Here is a 25,675-nt window from a genome sequence, read left to right on the forward strand (position 1 = left end):
CCCTCTGTGAATTTATACCTTTGGTTTCACTTGAACCAGGGAGGCTAGACACAAAAGTAGTATTGTAGCAATTTCTTCTAAAAATGTGCAGAATCTCAGAGCTCAGTCTTTCAGATCTTATTTCTCCCTCTTTATAATAAAATTAAGATGGGTGGAACTTGATCCCACTTGTCCCTTTAAATGCTGATTGAGCATCTGCCGTGAGCTGAGCACTGTTATAGGCAGCAGAGATAAATGGATGAGAGACAAGACACAGGCCCCTTTAAGGAGCTTAGAGTCTGAAGCAAAGACAGACACTCAAACCCTTTCTGACACTGGACGAGGAGTAGTGTAGACAAAGTGCAGTGAGAGCAAAGGAGAAGGAGCAGCTAAGTCTCCTTAGGACGGCCTGGCAGAGGAGGGGAGAACGCGGGCTGAAGCTTGAAGTTCATTGGACCTTCCAGACAGACAGGAAGAGAGGGAAGGTAGCTTTTGCAAAGGCTCAGAATCATGGCAATGCGTTTTATTGTTGGGGAACCACAAGAAGGTCAGTATAGCCCGAGTATGCAGGGGCAGGAGAGGTGTGGAGGGATGGGGTGGGCATCAGGGTGGAGCTGGTGTCTGACCCCAATTCAGGAACAGTGATTAGACAATTCTTGTAAGTGTAGGTATACCTTCTCCCCTTTTCCTTCCTCGTCCTTCACCCCAGCCCCCTTCCCAGAAAGGTGTGCTAAACTCTGGACCAAAACAGGCAGCAGTGGCTCTCGGCCCTACACACTGTCCAGGCTCCTCTGCTCTCTGGGCTTTTTCATTTCTTTGGATCAGTTGAAGCCCAAAGATGGGCCTGAGCCCAGGACTGGAAGTCATGGCCCTGGCCTGCCATAGCCATTCCGCTGCTTTTCACTCTGCCCTCTTCATTCCATGATCAAGACACTCACGTAATTGAAAGAAAAATAACCTTACAACCCGTTTCATCTCTTACACTTTTCTCCATATTCGCTTTAAAAGTCACTGTTTCCTCCCAATTCTTCCATCTTTATTCAGGCAGAGAGAATAACAGGTCCCCTCCGAAAAAAGACAAAAACAGAAAACACAGCATGCCCACTAATTCTCTAGATGTGTCAGTAGAATATGGAGTGGAAATGGACACTGGAATCAGACTTCTCTATGTCATTCGTTATTAGGTTTTAGGCATTTATTCGGATGGACCCCTTTGCCCGGCATCTTTGAAACACCACTTGTGTGTTTTGAGAAACTGAGCTCTGTGAGGGAATAGTTCTGGGCAAAGGCCAGCCAAGGGAAGCATTGGCTGTTTGCTTTAACTCCAGAGTACTTTGTATTCCCGCCTTGTAGCTCTTAGCAGAGACTGGCCCAAAGCACAATGCTCGATCTTGTCCCCTCTCCCTGCTCCCGTCTCAAATCACCTTTCAGAAAGTCCCAGCTTGTTGGCAAAGGCACACATTCTGTTCTACTTTAAGTTTCATCAGAAATTCAAGTCCTCTGGGGCCCTGTTCCCTTGTGGGCCTGTGAAACTTTGCTTTTTGTCTGCACTTCTGGAACTAAATACAAGGAAATTCATGGGTTTGGGGAGAGAGTGATGGGAACCCAACTGGGCACAGGATACTGGGATAAAGGCTGTGGCGCCCCAAAAGTGGCCTGCCCTGCCAACATATATAAATCCATACAGTCTGAACTTGACACTGTATAATTCGGCCCAGAACAATATGTATTTTGAACTCATTTAGGTGAATGACTTTGGCATTCTGAGAACCCACTGGGGGAGCCTTTATCAGGCTGCATTTGCCTTGTGCAGAAGTATGCCTTTGTTCTGAGAAATGGCCTCAGAACACACTCTGTTGAGCTGTCTCCTTGATTGTCATCCTCTCTCACCCATTTCAAAAGATCCACGGATGCAGTCTTGAAATCCTGCTTGCAGGAGATGCAGAAATTGGGGATGAAGGAAATATCTATGTACTTTTGCTTTTAGTTTTCCCAAACCTCACTGTTTACTTTTTTTTTTTAATGTAACCAAGCCATAATTATATTTTACTTGTCATGGTTCAATCTGATTGTATTGTTGAAGGACTATTTTTGAACCTGTCCAAATAAATTCTGCAAAGTCTTTCCACAAGGATGTACTTGATGGGGCTGGAACAACCTTCATCCCGAGTGGTGCTGAGACAAATGAGCTCCTGTGGCATGCTTTATAATTACATAAATGCCAAGGGGTGGAAGGGGGAAAGTGGAAATTCTCAGTACCGAAAGGAATGTTAAATTTAGAATCACAAGCTCATCTGGAAGTTATCACCACTCTTTTCTCTAAGTGTGCTGCAAGCACCACTTCCCCTCGGACACTAAAGTGTGTTGCTGGGGTGAACAGACCTGGCAGGAGCAGGGCAGACGTTCCCGTGTTTGCTGAGCAGTCTCGTGTGGAACATGGGTGAGAGTCAGGGTGACTGCTCCAGCAGTAAAGTGCCTCGAAGGGAGGGCACGGGCAGGGAGCAGGGAACAAGGGAGGGGCAGGGCCTCCACGGGAAGAGCTTAGGGTTCCCAGCTGGACGACCTGGGTCTGAGTCCCTCCTCCACCACTTAACTTGCCATGTGACGGTGGGAGTTGCTTAGTCTCTTCAAACTTCAGTTTCCTCATCTGTAAAGAGAGGAAAGGATGATTTCTACCTTACAGACATTGCGGGTCAAATATATATGCTAACACAAGTATTTAAAAAGCAGATGCTGCTATTTGAATCAGAATAGAGCACATGGTATTAATGGTAGGTAGTCAGGGGACTGTTCTAGAACAGGAAGAGGGCATAATCCTTGGGTTCAAGGAGTTGGCTCTTTGAGTCTAAGTTAGCAAGATCTGAGGGAGAGAATGGGTGTCTCAAATGAGTTCCTGGTGATTAAAAGCCTAAAAATTGTTGGAAAACACTATACTGTGCATCTTCATGAATAAGCATCAGTGTCATTTGTTTTCACCCTGCTCCATTGAGACATGCACGAGTAAAGCCTCCTGAAACTCCACCTGAGCTTTTCAAAGACCAGAGTTACTTACTGAGCACACGGCCTCAGTGCTGTGCCAAGAGGGGAAGGAGGGAAAAGGACACTGAAGAAACAGAACGGGAACCCGAGAGCTCCAGGGGCTTCTGGCGTGGTAGGAAACAGGACAGGGCCGGAGCATTTGCATTCAGGATAATTGACTTCAATAGTGTGATTATCACTTGAGTTCAGAGCCAGAAGATGTAAGTCGGGGAAGATGATGTCAAGAATTCTGGAGGGGGCTTCCCTGGTGGCGCAGTGGTTGCGAGTCCGCCTGCCGATGCAGGGGACACGGGTTCGTGCCCTGGTCTGGGAAGATCCCACATGCTGCGGAGCGGCTGGGCCCGTGAGCCATGGCCGCTGAGCCTGCGCGTCCGGAGCCTGTGCTCCGCAACGGGAGAGGCTGCAACAGTGAGAGGCCCGCGTACAGAAAAAAAAAAAAAAAAAAAAGAATTCTGGAGGAGTTCAGGAGTGGGCAGAAGATGAGCCTTTAATAGGGAAGAAACTGGGACTAGAAAAAGGAGCTCATTATCAGCTGTCACTCATGTTTATTCCTGGTCTAGCCAGATTGAGCCTGGCAGAACTTAATTTGATCTCTTCAAATGAATACTTACTAATAGTTTGTATTTATTGGGCACCTACTGTGTGCTAGTTACTATTCTAAGGCTTTATGTATATCATGATACTTAATTTTTACAACAATTCTGTGAGAGAAGTACTATTATCTTCATTTTATAAATGAGGAAACAGATTTTTTGTTTTTGTTTTTGGCCTCTCCCGTTGCGGAGCAGAGGCTCCGGACGCTCAGGCTCAGCGGCCACGGCTCACGGGCCCAGCCACTCCGCGGCATGTGGGATCTTCCCGGACTGGGCACGAACCCGAGTCTGCTGCATCGGCAGGCGGACTCTCAACCATTGCGCCACCAGGGAAGCCCTAGTTTTTTTTTCTTAAAGACATAATTTATAGACAGTAAAATGCACCCCTATCACCAGGTAGAAAATGGAAACACTTTTTATAAAGTATACTGGTAATATTCACTACCTTTATGTTTTACTTTTAAGGGGTTAAATTTTTTGATAACTTTTGATTTTGATACAGAAAAGTTGTGAAAATAATACAAGGAATTCCTTTGTACCCTTTACCCATGTTTACCAATTGTTCACATTTTTTCTCATTTATCATTCTTGGTGTATGTATAGTATTTTTGAGAGAAGTTGGAAATACGCCCATTTACCCCTAACTTCAATGTATATTTTCTAAGAATAAGGATATCCTCTTATATAACCACAGTGCAGTTATCAAAATCAGGCAGTGTTTTAAAATTTTATTTATTTATTTTTGGCTGTGTTGGGTCTTCGTTGTGGTGCGCGGGCTTCTCATTGCGGTGGCTTCTCTTGTTGCGGAGCACAGGCTCTAGGCACGCAGGCTTCAGTAGTTGCGGCACGTGGGCTCAGTAGTTTTGGCTCATAGGCTTAGTTGCTCTGCGGCATGTGGGATCTTCCCGGACCAGGGATCGAACCTGTGTCCCCTGCCCTGGCAGGTGGACTCTCAACCACTGTGCCACCAGGGAAGTCCCAAAATCTGGCGATTAACGTTGATAAAAATAGTATCTAATCCACAGTACATGTTCAAATTTTGTAAATTGTCAAAACAATATACTGTCTGTCGATTTCCCCCAGTCTAGGATCCAATCCAGGGTCATGCACTGTATTTAGCTGTCGAGTCTCTTTCTTTAATCCAGAACCGTTCATCAGCTTTTTTTCTTGATCTTGACATTTTTGAAGAGTGCAAGCCGGTTATTTTGTGGCATGTTTCTCAGTTTGGGTTTGTCTGATGTTTCCTCGTGATTAGATTCAGGCTTTGCAGTTTTGGCACAGGTGATGTGTCCTTTTCAGTACATCGTATCAGGAGGCACATGATGTCCATTTGTCTCAACATTAGTGATGTGAACTCTGGTCACTTAGTTAAAGTGGTGTTTGCCTGGTTTCTCCACTGTAAATTTATTATTTTTCTCTTTGTAATTTATAAATAAGTTGTGGTGAGATACTTTTGAGGCTGTAAATATTCCTGTTCCTTATCAAGCTATCATAGTTTTAGCATCCATTGATAATTTTCTAAATTCATTATTCCTTATTATTTGACATTCTATGAGGAAGAACTTTCCCTTTCCCCCCATTTATTTGATCATTAATTTATGTCAGTGTGGACTTGTGGATTCTTGTTTTATTAAATTGTTTATAATCCATTACTGTCAATATTTATTCCTCAAATTGTTCAGATTTGTCTAATAGGAGCTCTTTCAAGCTGTTGCCTGTATCCTTTGGCATATCTAGTCCATTCTTTAAGCACGAGATATTCCAGACTCTTGTATTTGCTTTGCCCCACCCTTGGAGTCAGCCATTTCCCCAAGGAGCCCTAATTCCTTTTAGTGGAGAATGGTAGTTAGAAACCAAGATCAGTAAGTGTGTTCATCGCTATTAGTGTGTCATTGCTTCTAGGCCTCTCAGCAGATGGAACTAGGGAATAGGGGTGTGTGTGTGTGTCCTCGAGTTTGTACTGATTTTTTTTTTAATTAATTAATTTGTTTTTATTTTTGGCTGTGTTGGGTCTTCATTCCTGTGCGCGGGCTTTCTCTAGTTGAGGTGAGTGGGGGCTACTCTTCGTTGCGGTGCGTGGGCTTCTCATTGTGGAGCACGGACTCTAGGTTTGCGGGCTTCGGTAGTTGTGGCATGCGGGCTCAGTAGTTGTGGCTCGCGGGCTGTAGAGCGCAGGCTTAGTAGTTGTGGCGCATGGGCTTAGTTGCTCCGCGGCATGTGGGATCTTCCCGGACCAGGGCTCAAACCCGTATCCCCTGCATTGGCAGGTGGATTCTTAACCACTGCGCCACCAGGGAAGTCCTAATGTTTCCTGTATTTTTAAAACCCCTAAATTAAGTTACTTTTTAAGTGGGTGGCCCTGACTGGTCATTTCTATGGGTCAGTGACTTTCAATTGGAAGAAAGGCTTCCCAAAATTCTTACCATAGAGCATCCTCTGTTCTCATCTGAGCTGCTTCCCTAGGTCACTATGTAATCATGAGCAAGTCACTTGATCTCTCTGGGCCTCATTGTAAGACAGTTGTAATGATCCCTTCCTGTCACACAGTACAAATGTGAGGTCAGGCATTGTGTTCTTGAGGAGAAAAGTGAAATAGCCAGCTAAATAAGAGTCTCTTATAATCAATTATGTAACAAATTATTGTCAAAAGAATCATCCCCCTTTAAGCTGGAGGTTTATCAATTGTGATATCCCATGACAGACTCTTTCACACCCCAGAAACAAAGAGAAGGCCCACCACTTTACTTCCTCTTTTCTCTATAGTGGACTTCATGGATAAAACCCAAGTTCTGCTTTGTTTTTACCAGGAAAAGTCCTCTTGTCAAGGAATATCAAGGTAATTATAGACCTTTCCTTAATCTATGTAGATACCCTTCTTGAAGACCGGGAGACAGAGCCACAGAAGGTGAGGCATAGAACATGTCAATTAGTGGCCACATCTAGTGACACCTCTCCCTTGGCCCCAGAAAGCAGCCATAATACTTCTTTTTGGCCTGGACATGTGATCTGTAAAGCCTCAGTTTAGTTGAGGAAGGGGACCCTTGGGGCTTGCTCTCACTTTGCCAGAATCTCTGCAGATCTTCCAGGGGCCTCCCAGCCTTCAGCCTCTCCCCCTACCAGTTGTAACTCGGTTTAATGCGTGTTGTTTTCTGTTCAGACAATTTCGATGGTTCCCCGATAATGCACAAAATATCGGTCCACATTTCTTAGCCTAGCATTGAAGGTCCTCTACCATGTAGCCCCTATCTCTGCCACCTACTGTATGCCCCCTACCCCATCCATGGAGTAAGATAGAGGCCAAGAGCAGGGGCTCTGGAGCCACACTTTTGGGGTTTGAATCCAATTCTGACACTTACTCGATGCTATGGGGCCTTGGAAGTGATTTGCTCTGTCCATGCCTCAGTCTCTTCATCTGTAAATGGGAGCAATGATGCTAATACCCACCTCAAAATGTTACTGTGAGAACATATGAAAAGCCTTTTGGACAGTGCTTGGTGTATAGTAACGTTAGACTATATTATTACTATTGCCCCCTTTAAAGCTATTCTCCACACAGCAGCCAGTGTTAAAACATAAACTGGATTATGTCAGTCCTCTGCTCAAAGCCTTCATCTCACTTGGCAAAAAAGCTGAAGTCAGTAGAGTGGACTCTGAGACCCTACGTGATCTGGTGCCAGTCTGACCTTGACTCCTACCACCAGCTCCCTGTTCCTCTGCTGCAGTCCTTCTGTCCCTGCTGTGTCTGAACACGTTGGATGTTCTCTCTCTTCTCCCGGGTGTCCACACAACTCGCTCCCTCATCTCTTTCAAGTCTTTACTCAGTGTGTGTCAGGGAGACCCTTCCAGACTGCTCTGGTTTTTGTAATCCTCACCCCCCCCCCCGCCCCACCCCCCCAACACACTTCTCTGCTTTCTCTCTTTGGCCTTTATCATGATCTCACAGTTTGTATCTTTACCTGCTATTTTGTTGGTTGTCTGTCTCCTCCCACTAAAATGTAAGCTCCCTGAGGGTAGATATTTTTATTATTTTGGAGTTTCCTTCTTTACTGCCATATCCTTAGTACCTGAATACAGCCTGGCACATAGTAGGCACTCGATAAATATTCACTGAGAAACTGAATGTTAGTCTGTTACCTCTATTTCAATCAAACTAGTTATCTATTCCTGAAACACATTTTCCTAGGAGTGACAAATTCATTCAAACAAATACGTTTATTTCACAAGCCAAATGTATCCATTTTGGTGACTGCCTAGAGGAGCTGTGTTAAGAAGGATTCTGAGGCTACATCTGGGCCAATCCAGAAAGTGTGTGTTAATGGTCTCTTCTTGTGGTGCTCTGAAGGTCTGAGGGCCACATCTTTGTCCAGCACAAAACCCTTTTTCCGGGCCCTTTCTTTCTTAGCGTGGACTGCTTTCTCGACTTGTCGAAGTCTTGCTCATACCTCAGAGCCCTTGTTTAAATCCTCCTTCTTCCAGCAAGCCTTTCCTAGGCATGCCAGCTCCTTGGGACTGCTGCCTTCTCTGAACCCCTTGGCCTCATGCCTGGGCAGCTTCCCTGCCAATGAGCTTTTCCTTTGCTCCTCTACTTCCCATTGTCAGTGTGTCTGCCCTTTTCCCTTCCAGGGCAGGCCTTATGCCTTACTCTGTTTCCAGTTCCTGATGCTGCGCTGGACACTTAGTAAGTGGTCAAAAAAAATAGGTTGTTTTAATCAAGACTTGGGGAGGTAGGCAACAAACTCCTTCCAATCAGCTTAAAATTGTAAGATACTGGAGAAGTTCAGAGAGTCCAGGGAAAGGTGAACATCAAGGGCAGAGGGGCGAGAACCAAGCCCCTCATCAGCTCCTTCAGCAGCCAGAGTGCTCTAGAATTCTGCCCCTAATGCGATTCAGCTCCCTGGCACAGTCCCCATGCCTCTCTGTTTGGATTCCTCAGAGAGAGGACTTGATTGGCCCAGCCTGGGTCAGGTGTCACTCGGCCACAGGAGGACAGGTTCATGGAGGACAGACTTGGCTGCTGAGGTACCTTGTGTTGACTGGTGGGTGTGGTTGGAAGCTGGTTCCCTGGTAGACGGGCTGCACAGACACCCAGGTGATATTCTTTTGTGCCTTCCAGTTCTCCAATACCCATGTTCCTAACAGGAAGAGTTTTCAAAGACTTTATCTGGTGCACAAAAACCTTACGGAAAAAAAGCTGTTCTGTGGGATATTAAATACAGAAGGACCAACTCTTTAGTAGAGAGAAAAATTCTCCTGCTCTCTGTGGATATACATGGGCTGCTGGGAGCTGAGAAATGGAAGAAACAACGGCGAAGGGACATTGTAAAAGAATTGACTTGCCTAACGCTGCCCACCACCCTGGCAGCCCTGTTCACCGTGTTTACCACAGCCACAGGGTGGAGGAATTCCAGGCACAAGGCCCTTCCCTGAGAGCCCGGCTCTGGTGCTGTCACTTGGAGGTGGGTGGGTTGTTACCGTGGGGTCAGGCAGCCCCAGCTGAAGAAACAGGGAGAGTGATGGCAGGAGGAAGCAAACAAACAAGGAGCAAAGTGAGGGGTTGGGGGTAGCCCCCTGGCACCCTGTCCCTGGCATTTAGGTCACATTCCTGGTGACGTCGGTATGTTCATTCTTACAGATGAGGAAACAGCCATAACCACCACTGCCTCTCTGGAGTGGAGAAAGGACATTCCTTGGAGTCAGACCGACTTGAGTTTAAATTTCCACTCTGAAATTCCCCGAATTTAGATCTCATCTCTGACCTTCCTCTCTTCTCATCTCCCCCTTCTTAGCAATTAATCCCTCTTGATTTTTGGTCTCCCATCCTACCTACAAAGGGCATTTGACATTTTTCCAGGGGACTAGTTCCCCTTGGGGCCTCATTTCTGCTCTCCAGTCGGCCAACGCCATACCTCCCACACCCTCAGTAGCCTTCAGGGGCAGACCCTATAGTGCACTGTCACCTCCTCCTGCTTTCTCTGAGCCCAAGATGGGGCCCAGAGGCTTTCTGAGCCCCCAGGGACAGGAGGAGGCAAGAGCCAGCCCAGGGGGTGGGCTCAGAGTTAGAAGATCTGATTCTGCTCTTGGATCTGCTACTGACTCGCTGAGTGAACGTAGGCAAATCCTTTTCCTCCGTGGGAAAGGAAAAGACGACACTAGTAGCTTTCACTTCCTAAGGGCCGAGCTGGTGCCAGGCTCTGTGCTTCACGCACACGTCCCTCAGTGAATTCTCCCAGTAAGCGTGCGCTTGGGCACTATTAAAATTCCTATTTCACAGATGAGGAAACTGAGGCTCAGGACGTGCATTACTTGAGTGAGGTGAGAAAGCTTTGTGCTAAAGCCTGGGTTTGATCCAGGGACTCTGACTCCCTGCCTTCTCTCTGCTATACACCTCCCTAAAATAGCTTTCATTTTCTGGAGCACGTGCTATTTTCCAGGAACTGTGCCGAGCACTTTGCATCCATTTATCTCCTTGAATCCTGCCTCCTTCTCATCATAATCTTACCGTAAACGTCGCCTCCTTGGGATGTCTTCTGAGGCTTTCCCATCCCATCACTCACTCTGGCTTGCTTAGCTCCTCCGTGACACTTAGATGATGAGAAACCCATTCTGCTTTACCCGTACACGCCCCACCTCCCTGTTGCAGAACTGAAGCTTCCTGAGGGCTGGGACCTTGTTGGTCCAGCCCACTGTGTCCCTGACACCTCTGTGCCTGGCGCACAGTCTGCACAGAAGTATTTGTTAAATAAATGAGAGGGACCTCCCTGGTGGCGCAGTGGTTAAGAATCCGCCTGCCAATGCAGGGGACACAGATTCACTCCCTGGTCTGGGAAGATCCCACATGCCGTGGAGCAACTAAGACTGTGCGCCACAACTACTGAGCCCGCGTGCCACAACTACTGAAGCCTGTGCACGTAGAGCCCGTGCTCCGCAACAAGAGAAGCCACCGCAATGAGAAGCCCATGTGCAGCAATGAAGACGGAACACAGCCAAAAATAAACAAATAAATAAGTTTATGTTAATAAATAAATCAATAAATAAATGAGAGCCCCGGCAACGACTCTAGAGAGTATATGCCGTTACCAGCTGCACTTTACAAAGAAGGAAACCGAGGCCCAGACAGGAAACAACTGGCACAGAGTCAGTGGGTGATGGAGCAAGGATTCAAACCCAAGCAGGAAGACTCCAGAACCTTCCGTGATGAGTCCTCACGGCCCCTTCCACATTTGGACATGTGGACTCTCTTGGTCTTTATCTTGCAGAAGAGGGAGGGACTGTGGTTGTCTCAGGCCCCAATACCAACCTTCTGAGTCAGTGGGCCGGACTGGGAGAGAAGGCCTTTTTTTGTTTTCCCTCTTTCTCCGGGAGAGTGCAGAGGTTTGGACCCCTGTTGAGGCCAGGCTGACGGGGATTAGAGGAAACAGCTGGCCCAAGCCCGTGCCCTGCGGGAGGGAGCTCACATTCCCAGGACTCGGGGAGGGAGCAGCTCCCCATAGCCCAGTCACATTCCAGGTCGGTCATTTTCCTGAGCCCAGATGTTTGCTAATGAGCTGGGGAGAGAGCTTTCAGCCCTCTACCCCAGCTCTGGGCCCCACATTACCTCGGCCCCAAGAGGCTGGCCCAGGGCCAGCAGGCTCTGGCTTCAAGCCCGTGCCCAGGGCCAGCCAGGCCTGTTGGGGCAACTGGCGCACCGCTGCCAACCAGGTGCATCTCCGTGTGCTTGGAGACTCTGACGTGACAGGTTCTGCCTTTCCTGCTGGGGCCCCACCACCCCGGGTCCTGGTGGTGCAGCATCCTTGCTGCAGCCTGATGGAGGGGCTCTGAGGCAGTCAAGAGGGTGTGGTGGGCAAAGGAGCAGGGGCTTTGCAGTTGCTGGGTCTGGATTCAAGTCTGGACTCTGTCCATCACTAGTGGTGTGATCTTGGGCAGGTAACTAGGCTTCTGATGCCTTGATTTTTCTCATCTGTAAAATGGGAATAATGATAGGATTATGGTCAGGTTTCCGTACAATAAAGCAGGCATAGTGCTTGGTATAATGCCTGGCACAAAGTGATAGCTGTTGATAGTATTAACAAGTTACTTTCCAGACCCCTTGTTCACATGGTAGCCCTCCTGTAATTACCAGTCTTCACCAGACAGGTGTGACCCAATCCCAAACCCCATGTCCTTGATTAGGTGGTTGGGTGGCTGAACTGTCAAGGGCTTCTACTTCGGGCTGTCTGTATGACTTGACAAACTCATCAGGCTACCCAATTGGCTTCTTACAGTGGGGTGGGTTCTTACAAAATGTAGACATCCAGTCCCCACCCCACCTGGGGTGCACATTGAGAGTGGCAGTGGTGAGCACAATGGTCAGTGTTTCCTGAGTGCCTACTGTGTACCAGGCAGTGAGGCTACACCTGGTGGGATGTGTTCCTCCAGCAGACGGTAGCTGGCATCCCCTTTACTGTGTGGCTTTAGGCCAGTTACTTAACCTCTCTCTCTTGGTCTTGGTACTTTCACTTATGAAATGGGGATAACAATTCTGTTTATTTCACAGATTTGTTGTGTGGGTGGAAAGTGCTTAGAATGGGACCAGGCACGTAGTATAGGAAGGTGCTCAGTATGCCTGAGCTATTATGAGCATTATTACAGTTATACTCATGGAAACATTTATGGGGGATATTAATTACTTAGTTCAGCCAAATATATTGTACCCCTTGTTTGCCAAGCCCTGGGGACACTGACACAGGTGATCCCTGCCCTCAAGGAGCCCACAGTCAAGTGGAGGAAAGAGATCAACTAGTCTAGAGGGAAATTACCATGAACAGAGGGTATGTATCCTGTGCTTCCAGGATCACACCGTAGAAGGGAGGGGTTTATGCTACTTGGGTCTTGGGAAGGCTTTCCAATCTGGTGCTTGAAGAATGCCTTTACTAGGAGATGAAAGGAGGGGAAGGGAACCCCAGGCAGAGGGAACAGCACAAGCAAGAGCTAGGAGGCATAGAGACGCAATACTGGGTTTGGAGAGGCAGATAGGTCAGTGTACACCATGGAATTATCGACAGGCCACTAGGAGCCACCGGGATGCTCGGCAACCTGTGACATTGGATGAGCAGGGCTGCTTCCATCTGGGGGCTTCCAGCCAGGCTGGGGTGAGATGCATGGACACCCACCACTGTGGTAGAACGCAAAATTCCTAAATCTTGTCTCAGGACCGGGCTACTACTTTCCAGGAGCAAAGCTATTTTCTCACTTCACTGGCACACCAAACAGAGAGGGCACGACCGAAACCCGCCCGAGTGCCCAAGTACAGGCTGTTAAGCTGGGTACCCCCGTACCCAACAGCTGAGGCTGGGACGCCGCGCTGGGCGCTCTGCTCTTCCCAGGAGTCAGAGAAGTGAGTTCAGTTTCCGACGTTCCGGATAGTCCTTCTCAGGACGCTCAGACCCTTCTCTGCACACTTAAGCCAAGTGCCTGGCGCTGAGGCGAGGCCGGGCGGAGGTCAAGTGACACTAGGGAACTAAGAGCGCGGACCAGCCCCGGGTCGCACGGCCGGGAGCGGATAGGTTGGGCGCACCGCAGGACTGAGGGAGGACAGTCTCCTGGTGCCGCGGCTCGGTGGACTGGGGCGCCACACCCTCGGAGCAAGACTGCAGCACCCGGTTCCCACAAAAAGGAATACTTCCATCTTTGTCACCCGGAGGCCTGGCACGGCCCGATGGCCGGGCTGGGGGAAAGTTGAGAGAGAAGTCCGAGCGCAGAGAAATCCGGCGGAGGGCGCTTTAGAACGAGCCGGGGCGCCGGGCTCTCTGCCCTGCCCCTAGGGCGCCGATCAGGGCGGCCCCGGTAGCTCCGCCGCGCCGTCGGACCGCGCCGGAGCCCGGCCCGGGGCTCGAGCGCGACGGGGAGAAGGGGCCGGGGCCCCGGGCGGCTGAGGCGCCCCCTCCTGCGCGCCCGGAGGGAGCGGCCCAGCGCGCCCGCCCGCTCTTTCTTTTTCGCGTCCCTCCCTCCACTGCCCCCGCCCTCGCTCCCTATTTGGAGCGGAGACACCCCTGACGTCGGAGCCGCTCGGCTCGCCGCTCCCCCGCACCGCGCGCCCGCCCGGGGCCGCAGACAGCGCGCAGCGCAGCCCAGCCGAGCCTCGCGGGGCCGCCGCCAGCCCTGCCGGCCGCCTCCCCGAGCCTCCCGGGGGCGCCGAGCCTGCCCCCCGCGGCCCGCAGACAGCTCCGCAGGAACCGGCGGGCGCGCCGCGCTTCCCACCGCCGCCGCGCGCGCGGTAAGTCCCGCCCGGGCCGGCACGCGGGCTCCCAGCTTCCAGAGGCTTCGGCCGCAGGCGCAGCGCCGCGCCCCCGGCCCGCCCGCCAGCCCAGGGCACCGTGCGGAGGCGCCGCCGCCGAGCCCGGGAGCGCTGGGGGCTCGGGGCGCCGGGTCTGGGGACGTGGGCGCGGCACGGGGTGGCCAGGGAGCACCCCTGCGCCCCGAGCCGGTCCCCCGACTCAACAGGGGTTTCCATTTCTCGGTAGGAGTTCCGCGGCCAAGAGAGAAAGGGAGGGAGATGCGCGGCCGAGAGAAAGCCGGGCGGGTCGAGGGCGGGTCGGGCCGCGCGGCCGCCGGGGCAGCGCCCGGAGCTCGGCCGCGGGGCTCGCGCGTCCCCGCTGCTCTGTCCGGGCCTCGCCGCGCCGCGAGCCTCTCCACTCCCGTACGTTTCTGCCTCCTTTTTGTCTCTCTCTGTGTTTCTGTCTCCCCATCTGCGTGTCTCCGTCTCTCTATTTCCGTTCCTCTCTTTCTCTGGTTCTGGCCCCTTTCTTTCTGTTTCTCCGCTTCTGCCTGTTTTCCATTTCCCTGGGTTTGTGCCTCTGCCTTTATGTTTTCTCTCCGTCTCTCCGCCTGCCCCGCTGTGGGAGTCTCTCTCTGAGTTCCTGCGTCTTCCTGGTCCCCCGCCCTCAAATTCGGACAGCGCCCCCAGCCCGGGTCGGAGGCACGGGGCCCCCACCGGGGCTCGTGAATAGTTTCCTAGACCTGGTAAAAAAAGCGAAACCCTCCTCCTACCTTCCGCCTGCCCCGGGGGACTGGCCTGGGTCATCCCCCTGGAATTGAGTCTGGGGCAGGGGAGCCAGCCTTTCCGGGGGCTCAGTTTTCTTAAGCGTTCCACCCCCGCGAGGCGGCCTGGACAACTGGGCTGTGCTGCCGGCCACCTGCCCGCCCCGCTCCCTGGGCGGGGCGATTCTGCTCTTTTACACGCCGCAGTAAAGGGGGCAGCTGGCCGCCTTGGCGTGGCCAGGGGGTTGGCCGGCACCCGGGGAGAAGGGCACATTTTCAGCCTTTCCGAGGTCCTCGCCCAGCTGGAGGACACCAGCCTGTAACTACGGGAACCCCAGGAAAACAGAGGTCAGGGCCGGAGGCCAAAGGCTGGGCGCTGACGGGGGATGGGGGTGGGGAAGCAATTTGTCAACAAGGAGCCCCTCACCCTTTGTTACTGTGGAAACCACCAGCCTCCTGAAACTCCTCCAGTTGCTGGGGCCGCTTGGGTGTGGTTTGCCTTTGGTTGGGGCCAAAGAAAAGGCGAGGCTGGAGCATTTCGTCGGTGACCCCCCCATCCCCACCCTTGCGAGCTGGACCTCTTTCTCTTGGGCCTGTGTGCTAGAGGGTGGACCCAGGAGGATGTGCTGTGCATTAGCCGCATATATCTTCATCCTTTTAGAGTGAAATTTCCAACTGAGTTCTCTCCTTCTCCCCACCCCCACCCCCAAGGGTCGCAGACTGCGGGAGCGGGCAGGGATGCTGGTGAAGTCTGCAGTGGGACTTCTGCTGAGCAGATGTGTAGGCCGGCCCTGCAGCAGCTCATTAGCATCGATTTGTTTTGGAGACAGTTTTCAGTCAGGAGGGTCTGCGGGCAGGCGGGCCGTGGTCTGGGCTGGGGGGCTGTAGCCAGGGAGGTGGAGCTGCTTGGCAGAGATGGGCAGGCCTTTGGGGCACGGGCTTGGCCCTGCGTGTCCGCCCCTGGACGGTTGGTTCATGCTCTGCCAGCGCTGACGGAAGGAAGGAAGCCACCCTGTGGTGACTGGGGTCATGGAATCACAGTGGCCTTAAGCAGCGCGCTGGAGCCAGGCTCCTCTTGAGGGAATCTGCTAGGATGGACTTTCCCAGGCCGTGCTTCCCATTGCACAGGGGCAAATGGGAGGCCTGGGCAGGTGAAACGAGTGGTCAGTGGCCTGTAAACACTGTACTGTCCTGCCTCCAGGCACACAGGGAGTCAGCGGGTGAGCTTGGGCCTGAACTTGTCCTTGGACCCCAGAGTGGGCCTGCTGAGCTGATCAGGGCTGGGGTCTGACCCTGGCTCGCCCCTCCCTTCAGTTGCACCATTCAAGGAAGTCCCCTGCGCTCATTCCAAGACCTGCGGCGGTTGCCTCACTCCTGCTGACCCCCAAGCCTAGGGCTGAGGCCACAGATGCCACACCCTCTGCACCCAGCAGCATGTACGCCCCGGCAGCCAGGCCCAGCCTGTTTGCTCGAAGTTGCTGGTCTCTCTGGGAGCCTTTCCCTTCAGTCAGTGGCCCAAGAATTAGAGTCTGAGTGGGATCTTCCTCTCCGCTCCCACCCTGGCAGCACAGACAGTTCATAAAACCCTCGCCCAGCCATCATCTTGTTTGAGTTTCCCCTAAACCCATTTTCTTGGAGGCAGATGCAACCCCGGGGTTTAGATATTCTCAGGACGCATTCAGGATCCAGTGGGAGGGAGGGGGAGGGGGAGGGGAGGGGAAAGGGGGAGGGGGAGGGGAGGGGTAAGGGGGTGTGGGGGAGGGGAGGGGGAGACAGAAGGGTGTAGGCAGAGTTCAGGGAGGGTGAGCAGCCCTGGGTGACTCAAAGCTAGCACTCGTAGTGACCTCTGCTGAGGACATCCTGTGACAGGTGTCCTCTCCTGAAATTTCCACGCCCTCTTCAGTTCAATTCTCACAACTGCCCTAAGAGGCAGCTACCCCCACTTTGCAGGTGAGGAGACTGAGGCACAGAAAAGTTAAAGGGGCTGAGCTAGGGTTTGAACTGGGGTCTGTCACAGTCCGTTGTGAATAAAGGAGACCCAGACCCGGCCCTTTGTGTGTGTCAGGGTGGGGCAGGGGGTGGGGGGAGAACAGGGAGAGGAAGGGACTGGGAGCATCTGGTCTGATCAGTTTGAAAAATAACTCACCCCACACCCCACATGCTTTCTGTGCGAATGCAGACGTCACCAGAGCCCACAGGTAGAAGCTTCCATCTGAATCTGCCGGGGCCTAGGTGGGAAGGATTTCCAGAGGTTTCGGAAAGCAGAAGTTAAAGCTGGGGAGAGGCTTGCCTTCTAAGCATTTGCTGGCCCTGCCCTCCGGCTGCTCCCACACCAGGCTGGTTGCTGGGAACCGAAGGCCTGGTGTGTGTGTGTGTGTGTGTGTGTGTGTGTGTGTGTTTGGGGGTGAGTGGACCATTGTACCAAGAACATTCTGGTGTACCTGGCCTTAAGGACCCTGAATATTCAGATTTATCCCAAAGAGGAAACGGGGAGGGTGATTATTCACTTGTTTTACTAAATCGACTCCTTGTTGTGCAATGGGTGCTCTACGGCGGGTGCGGACGGGCCAGAGGTCTTCCTTGAAATCTAGGCCCCTCTGGTGAATTTCAGGTTTGATTCTAGGCACTAGGCCTAGGCAGTGGGGTGGGTGACCCCTGTCCGCATTGCTGTTACGGGGGACCCTTCCCTGGGGAGTTGGGGGGCTCTTGACCTGGCTGGTCCTCAGAATCATGTGGGAGTGAATACAGATGCCTGCGAGTGTGGGGTCGGGATATCTAGGGCTGGGGCCCGGGCTTCTGAGTTGTTGGCAAGCATCTCAGGGAAGATGCTAGGTTCTGGTAGGCGTGAAACGTAGAGAGGACTCCACAGGCCCGACCCCGAAGCCTGAGTTCTTGCTGCCCCACCCCCGTCCTTCCCCAGGAAGCTGCCGGGGCAGGTGTCCTGTGTCTGCTCACTGCCCTCGTCCCCTGCGTGGGAGACATGGGCCGTCACTTCCTTGTTCTGTGCCTCAGTTTCCACGGGGCTGGAGTGGGTCGGCTGTGTCCCCTCCCCTCCCCCAGGGGCCTTCTCTCTGTGCTGTTGGCAGCCTCAGATGTGTCAGGTGTCGGCACAAGGCCTCTGAGGATCCGGAGGGCTTGGATTGGGGAGTGGACGGTGGGGTGATAGGAAGGTACCCACCCTGGGCTGAGGGTGCCCTGGTTGTGGCCTCCCCACAACTCGGAGGAAGGGCGGCGCCGTACCTTCTGCAAGGCTCCGGGGAGCCAGGGGTTGGCCACGGCCGCGTGCTCCTCTGCAGGGGAGTCCAGGCTGGGATTTGAACTCTGCCCCATGGGGCGCCCATGCTTCCAACCCTGGCTGTGGCTGAGCTCCGGAGTGCTGACGGGTAAGAGACGCAGCTGCTGGGGCGGGAAGCCCCGGTCTCTTGCTTGCTCCAGGTCATTCCCCGTCACCCTGTCTTCCTCTTCTGTGAAACTCTTGGTGGTTACCCTGCTGCTGTCCAGTTCAAATCTTAGCTTTAGTGAATGCTAACTGTGTCAGCTTGGGCAAATCTCTTTTGCAAATCCAGTGCCTCGGTTTCTTCGTCCGTAAAATGGGGGAAATTCCATATCTGTCTCCTAGGGTTGTTCTAAGGACCAAATAAGTGAATATACATAAAAGCCTTAGAACGGTATCTGGCCCACAGTTGGCAGCAGCTCTTACTCCTAGGAGGCTGGGAGGGCTGTGCTGGGCTGATACCCGTAAACCCCCTTTCTGGCCTTGCCTGTGCAGTTCCCTCAACCACGGGTAACTAATTGTGCTCCTGAGTTCAATCCAGAATTGAGAAGCTCTCCTCCCCCGGCCCCTCCAGCTGTCCGACTGCCCCGCACTGAACAGCTGCTTCCTCTTCACCCACCTCCCTCGACCTCCCCTCCAGGCTCTGAGCTCCCCAGGCCCCCACCCTTGCTGCCCTCTCCGCCCTCCTAGAAGGTGCCTGGTAAACCACTGTCAAGCTGCGGGGAACCGCCTGGCCTGGGGAAGGGCACTGCTTGGCCTGACTTGCTGGGGGCCTCGGGACGACCCCTCTGCAAAGCAAGAGGATCGGCTTGGGGGATCCCCTTCCCGCCCTGGCGTTCTGGGACTCCCGTGACTTGTCGTGTGACCTTCAGGGCGGGAGGAAGGGATGAGAATCTGGGTGAGGCTCTCAAGTCTCAGGAAGGAAGGTCCGACTGCTGGATCAAAAAAAAAAAAAAAAAATCAGCTGAGCTGCTGCCTGAAAAAACAAAACACAAGCCAACAAAAAATAAAACCTGCTAGCAAAGAGCCGAGTCCAGTGTGAAGGGGGGGCAGCAGGGGTTCTTGGGGGCTGGACGGGGGCGTGTGTGGGAGACCGGCCCTGCATCCCCCCCGGCTCCCTGCTCCAGTGGCCAGCTTTGGCTCTGATGCCAGCCCAGGCCTCCCCACCATCCCCCCGGGGGAAGGGAACTGGCCTGAGGTGGGTCCCTGCTGGGTGCTGGGTGCTTTCATCGCATCCTCCCAGTCATTTTCAAGGAAAGGGCTCTGCTCCCCGTTTTAGGGCTGAGGTCGGTGGGTGCAGAGAGGCAGACTGTACTTCCGGAAGTCACGCAGCTCCTAGGTGGGAGGCCTGGGACTTGAACTTAGGAGGCTCCCGGGGCCATGCTTCGGCTGGAGCTCAGGGCTGCTGGCCTGGGGAGGCTGAGCGCGGCCTGGCCCCTCCTCTGAGGTCCCAGCCAGGGCTTGGTGAGAGGCCGGGCCTGGTGGGTTGGGTTATAGCACCCCCTCTGTGGGCCCAGCTGACCTTCAGCTGTGCCCTAGAGAGGGGGGTAGATAAGGGAGGTGGCCTTCTGCCTCAGTTTATCTCATTTCCCCTCGGCGTCTGCTACAACCTGACGCATGATAACCAGTCCTCACCCTCCAGACCAGTGACTCCCCTGAAACACTCACCGGTGTCCCATCTCCCACTACACCTTGTTATTAACCTCAGCCCCCATCTCAACTCCGCTCCCCCTTAGCCTGGCCCATAGCGTCAGTCCTAACCTCTCCTATTCCAAACCCCAAACCAGCCCCAGCGCTCATCTCCAGGCTACTTTCATTACAACCTCAGGCTCCGTTCCCGAGCCTAAGGAAACCTATCACCCTCTGCCCCACCTGACCTGGCCTTCCTGAGGGATCCTGATGGGGTCAGGCATAGGACAAACGTCCCCGGACCTCTCTGAGGTCTCTAGGGGCCAGTCTCGCCTGGGGAGGCCCAGGGAGCTCTGGCCTTAGGTGGGTCTCCGCTGGTGTGCTACGGTGGTCGGACCCTGGTGCAGAGGCTAATTCCCCAGGGACAGAAAAGGACCTGGTGGGGTGAGAAAGCCTCCTGGATGCTAAGGGTGTTGAAAAATTAGGTTGCCGGTTAGGAACAAGTCCATTCTGTTTAGGTTGTGGCTGTACTGAAAACATGGGCTTTGCTGTCCACCTTGTGAGTGAGACCGGAAATGTGTGGGTGAGAGCCTGGGTCATGACACAGACTCCCTTGGGATGGGGCAGACGGTCTGGACTCACCTCCCACTGCTCTCCCCTCTTCACCCTTCCCCACTGGGCTGGGAGTGGGGGTCACCCAGGCGTTGAGATCCAGTGAGGTGGGACTTGTCTCTGCTTCCGGAGACCTCCTGCAGGGAGAAGGGGCAGGACCTGAGCAGAGCTTGCTGGATAGAGAGAGCGGGGCGCTGCAGAGGCACTCACAGCTCCGCAGTCCGGCCTGGGCCCTCCTTGCAAGCCCAGCTGAGTCAGCCCACGTAGTTAGCCTGCAGGAGCGCGCAAGACCCCCAACAACTCTCACTTCCCGACTTTTTACCAAATACCTGCCACTCCAGCAGAAGGTGGGCTGAGGGTAGCGTTGTTCGGAATGGCATTTCCAGCCCTGAGCCAGCCTGACTAGTACTGGGCATCTGTGGGACCAGTGGGACCATACTTGGCCCTTGCTCCCACTTCGGCCCCACCCGGGCCCCTCTGGGGACTGTCCCAAGACGCTGACCGAGCTGGACCACTTCTTAAGCCTGGCCTGCATATAAGAACCACCCTGGAAGCTCGTTAAAAAAATGCAGAATCCCACCCCACCCTAGAACTTTCACTTCACTAGTCCTCAGGGAATTCTGACGCTCTACCAGGTTTGGAAACCACCAGTCCAGGGCACCCCACTCATTTCACAGGTGGGGACACAGGCCACAGTGTCCAGGGTCCCACAGCATGTGTGGATTCCAGACTCCCAGTCCAGTGCCTTTTCCCCAGTGTCCTGCCCCCAGAGGACCCTTTTGTGAGCATTGCCCTCATTTCCGAATCTCTCTGAAGCCTCCCTCCTCCACAGTTCTTGCAGTGGGAGAGTGGGCGAAACCTACAGAAGATGAAGTTGGGGAACATCGGGAAAATCCCCTTTGAGTCCATGCTTGCGAAACACACTCTGCCCTGCACCGCCATCTCCTGGCAGATTCTGGTATTGCCTTATTAGTGCCTCGCTCCATCCAATTCACAGAGGGTCAAGCCCTTGGCTTGGACTGCCTCGCCTCTTGTTTGACTCAGGTGTGAGGTTGGAGCTGGAGATAGTGATGTGTGTGTAGACTCAGGGCTTGGGGCTCTGATGGGGCATCCAAACGAGAAGTAGTCTAGTTTGGGGTTAGTTTTTTCACCTGAGGTCCATGCATCCAAGGTGGCACAAGAATTCACAGTGACATGAAGATGGTTAGCTTTGCTGACAACCGTGGCAGCATGTCCAGGAGACCTGCTGGCAGGCCAGCCCCTCAAGGACCCACAACATCACAGTGAGGAGGGAGCTAATGATTGTTCAATACGCAACGGGGTGCTTGGAAACTGAGTGTCTGGCTTAGTACTTGCAATAATCATTGCCACACACAGCATCACCATCCCCCTTTAGATGAAGCAAGTGAGGCACAGAGATAAAAAGTAACTTGCTCAAAGCTACAAAGTAAGTTATAAAGATAACTAACACATGTGGGATGTGTATGATCTGCTAGTCTCTCCACTCAGGGCTTTTCATGAAATACCTTGTTTAATCTCCATGATACCCATCTGATGCTCGTGCTATTAGCAGCCCCAGTTTTGAGGTTCATACAGGAGAAATAACTTGTCCAAGATTGTGCTTGGCTAGTAAGTGGCAGAGGTAGGATTTAAACCCAGGCAGTCAGAGCCACGCTGTAACACTACTGCCCCCCTGCCCTCTGCCCAGCCTCCTGGACCCTGCTGGCCTCACCTGCAGTCTGTACTCAGTTCAAGGGCTCCAAAGGTCACGGGCACGATGCTTCGGGTCCTGGTGGGGGCTCTCCTCCCCGCCATGCTGCTGGCTGCTCCACCGCCCATCAACAAGCTGGCACTGTTCCCGGATAAGAGCGCCTGGTGCGAGGCCAAGAACATCACCCAGATCGTGGGCCACAGCGGCTGTGAGGCCAAGTCCATCCAGAACAGGTGGGATCCTGGGGTGGTGGGTGGAAGGGATGAGGACACGGGCCCAGGAGGGAGGAAGAGGACAGGGCTGCCCGTTCTCGCCTCCACCGTGGTGACACGGACGCGGTGGGCTCTCCTCCCGCAGGGCGTGCCTGGGACAGTGCTTCAGCTACAGCGTTCCCAATACCTTCCCGCAGTCTACAGAGTCCCTGGTGCACTGCGACTCGTGCATGCCGGCCCAGTCCATGTGGGAGATCGTGAGTACGGCTGCCCGCTCCCGCCCAGCTTCCGCCCAGAGCCGGCACCGGTCTGGGCCACAAGTGCTTAGTGAGGCCCCACTGTGTGCAGGGTTCGAGCCTCGTGCTGGAGATACAGACATGGTCCTTGCCACGTGATGGCTCACAAGTCCGACGCCAGCATGTACAGGACAAGAAGCTCTGTTCTGATGTCAGTCACATGCTGAAATCCTTTCGGTGGCTTCCCATTGTTATAGGATGAGACCAAAATCTTTGCCAGACCCCGTAAGGCCTGTCCACAAGGCGTGGTCTGGCTCACCAGGCTTTCTAGCTTCATCTTGCCCCTCTCACCTTCTTCACTAGCTTGACCCTGACACCAATCCCGCCTCCTTTCAGTCTCTCTTATCTTGTCTGCTTACGACCACCACAGGGCCTTTGCACATGCTCTTTTCCCCGTTTGGCTTACCTTTCTCCTCCTCCCCCCCCCCCCCCAGTTAAATTCTAGTCATTCCTCTGCGCTTGGCTCAGGCATCATTTTCTCAGAACCCCTTTCCTGATCCCCCAGGCACTGTGTACCTCTGCTTTGAGCATCTGTCACACGCACAGTTTTTCATCTGCATTTGGGTGATTTTGACAAGTCTGTTTCCTCTGCTAGACTCTGAGTTCCTTGAAGGACCATGCCTGTCCTTGTGTCCCCAGAGCTGGCATGGAGAAGGTGCTCTGTGGAAGGAGGGAGGGAGAGACAAGGAGGAAGGAAGGAAAAAGAAAGGGCAGCTAGTGGCGCGACAACAGGGGAAGAGTGAACGCTAACGGGGCTCGTACAGGGCGAGCCTTGGCTGGGCGGGGTGGGGGGGGTGTTGGGAGGGGCTCGCTGAGGAAGTGATGTCTGGGCTCGGGTCCAAAGGTTGAGTAGAAGTTAAGTGGGCAAAGTCTAGGGCGGTGGGGAGGGGACGGGTGGGGCAAGGACCTCCTAGGCAGAGGGAATGGCATGTGCAAAGTCTCAGGCAGATCAGGCAGGACAGAGCTGGTGGGAGTGGGGGGAGGTCAGGGGTGGAGAGAGAGGTCCTCCGGGGGTCAACCTCAAGGTCCTGGGTGGCCTGGGTCAGGAGTCGGTTTTTCTGCGAGGGCAGTGGGAGCCCTGGTGGGGGGAATTTCAGGCAGGGGCGGACCACCTGGGTCCCCTCAAGGTGCCCTCTGGCTACTGTGGGGATGGGCAGGAAAGTGGCAGGACGTGAGGAGACAGGTCAGGTGTCTCCTGCAGGGACTCACCCCCCTCCCCCTGGACAGGCCCAGGTGTCCCAGGTGGCCTCAGGCTTCTGGGGTCTCTGGGATTCTTGGTCCCATGAGGAGTGTTACCCTTGGGGCCTTCCTGCCTGCCCCAGGCCCCTGGAAACCTCTCTCCCCTTCTCTCCTGCCCTCCGCAGGTGACCTTGGAGTGCCCTGGCCACGAGGAGGTGCCCAGGGTGGACAAGCTGGTGGAAAAGATCCTGCACTGCAGCTGCCAGGCATGTGGCAAGGAGCCCAGTCACGAGGGGCTGAGCGTCTATGTGCAGGGCGAGGATGCGCAGGGCTCCCAGCCCGGCCTCCACTCCCACCCGCACCCTGGCGGGCAGCCCCCCGAGCCCGAGGATCCCCCTGGGGCCCCCCATGCAGAGGAAGAGGGGGCTGAGGACTGAGGCCCCCGACTCTTCCTCCCCTCTCGTTCCCTGTGGAATGTGGGGTCTCACCCTCCCGGGGAAGAGTTGGGGGAGAGGCTGAAGCCCCCCTTTGGCACTGGATGGACTTGGATTCAGACTTGGACTTGGAATGCTTCCCGGTTGCCACGGAGATCTGAAGGGGGTGGGACTGGCGCCAAGCTGCACAATTTAATATATTCACGAGTTGGGGGGAAGAAGCAGAGGTGTTCAGGGTTCTTCATCGGAGGGGGGTTCTCTTCTTTTCTGCCTCCTAGACATGTGCCCTGGGGAGGGGGATAGTTGGCTAAGCTGCTGAGTTGGGGTGAGGCCGTCCAAGACGCGCCAAGGCCTGCACGGCCCCTCGGTGGGGCCGGGCCCTGAGCTGGGGTTGGGCGCCTTGCCCGTGGCAGCCCTGAGGCAGGGCTAGGAAGACCACTGGCAGAAAGAAGCAGGACGCTCCAGCCCCACCGGCTTCCCCAAAGGCCTCGCACCCCCATCCCCAGGGCAGCTTCTCCCCGGTGGCCCTCCCTCAGCGGCATGGTTGGGAGTCAGGCCTGGGCAGGACCCTGCTGCCTCCCGGCCCTGGAGCTGGGAGCCAGGCTCCCTGCCTGCCTTGGCTTTGGGGGGGCGGGGAGGAAGGCAGGGGAGGAGGAGCCTTGCTGGGCCAGGGGGAGGGGATGACGCCCTCGACCAGAGGGCATCCTTCCCTCCTTGCCCTCTCCCAGATCTTAGTGCCTCTCCCTGCCCCCCAGGTTCTAGGCCCCTCAAAGCTGATGGAGCCAGCCTCACCCTCTTGGGAAGCTCTTTCTGAATATCAGATGCTGGGGAGGGGTCTCCCTTTCCCGGAGGTTCCCAGGAGGGACCTGGGTGGGATGGATTCTGGATGAGCCTCAAGGAACGAGGAAGAGGAGGGGTGAGGGCGCGTGGGGCGGCTGTGTTCACTGTGGCTCTGCAGCTGCCAAGTCCCCTCCCCCCACTCCTCGCAGCCGCACTTTAGCCCTAGAGGGGGTGCGGGGCCCCAGGGTGGGGGGCTGGGCAGGCGGGCAGGGAAGAACGCCCCTCCGTACCCGCAGTTGCCTGCGTCTGCTCTTCTGTCCCAGGGCTGCTGCCAGCCCCGCCAGCCCCCTGCCTGGGGGTGCCCCGGCCCTCACGGCTATTCCGACAAGAGCCTCTGGAGCTTGTAACCAGTAGGATGGACCCCGAGTTTTCTCATGAATAAATTCGTTCAACACCTGTGTTCTCTTCCTCACAGGGCAGCCCTGCTGACTCAGGGCTCCCCAAGGGGCGGGAGTCAGGCTGCACGCACATGGAGCCCTGAGCACCCCTCCCCACATCCTGGTGGCCCTCCCCTTCCCGCCGTGATGTGCCCCCCGCCGGCTCCTGGCTCCCCACCTCCTGCCTCCGTCCTTGGCTGTTTCTGGCCTCGCATATACGTTGGTTGGGCCTCCAGAACCCCTTTTCTGTCTTTGACCTTTGATCCCTTAGGCCCATGACACCTCTTCACCCTCACGGTGACTGCATCAGCCCTTCCCTGCACTCCAGCTGGCTTGGCCTCTGGAGAAGGGGAAACGGACAAAAACTAATGGTTACAAATTGATATAGGAGGTGGGGTGCTGTACTGAGTACTTTATATCAATTAACTCGCTGAATCCTCACCACCACCCTGCGATGCAAATACTGCCCTTGTTTTATGGAGGA

The 25,675-nt window shown here is 54.3% G+C and overlaps 1 protein-coding gene across 2 annotated transcripts; it reads left to right on the forward strand.

Annotated features, from left to right (window-relative positions):
* Positions 1–13,661: 13,661 nt before the first annotated feature.
* On the forward strand, positions 13,662–25,214 carry NBL1 (NBL1, DAN family BMP antagonist). Of its 2 annotated transcripts, none has more exons than XM_060015411.1 (4): positions 13,662–13,863; positions 21,892–22,086; positions 22,211–22,322; positions 23,726–25,214. In XM_060015411.1, the coding sequence occupies exons 2-4, from the start codon at positions 21,920–21,922 to the stop codon at positions 23,975–23,977; spliced, it is 531 nt and encodes a 176-aa protein (XP_059871394.1). In that variant the 5' UTR covers positions 13,662–13,863; positions 21,892–21,919; the 3' UTR covers positions 23,978–25,214. The 2 variants fall into 2 exon arrangements, with proteins under 2 accessions (XP_059871394.1, XP_059871390.1); XM_060015407.1 differs by having other exon boundaries at positions 13,663–13,863; positions 21,851–22,086.
* The last annotated feature ends 461 nt before the right edge of the window (positions 25,215–25,675 follow it).

Source organism: Delphinus delphis, chromosome 1 (genome assembly GCF_949987515.2).
Source record: "Delphinus delphis chromosome 1, mDelDel1.2, whole genome shotgun sequence".
NCBI classification, from domain to species: domain Eukaryota; kingdom Metazoa; phylum Chordata; class Mammalia; order Artiodactyla; family Delphinidae; genus Delphinus; species Delphinus delphis.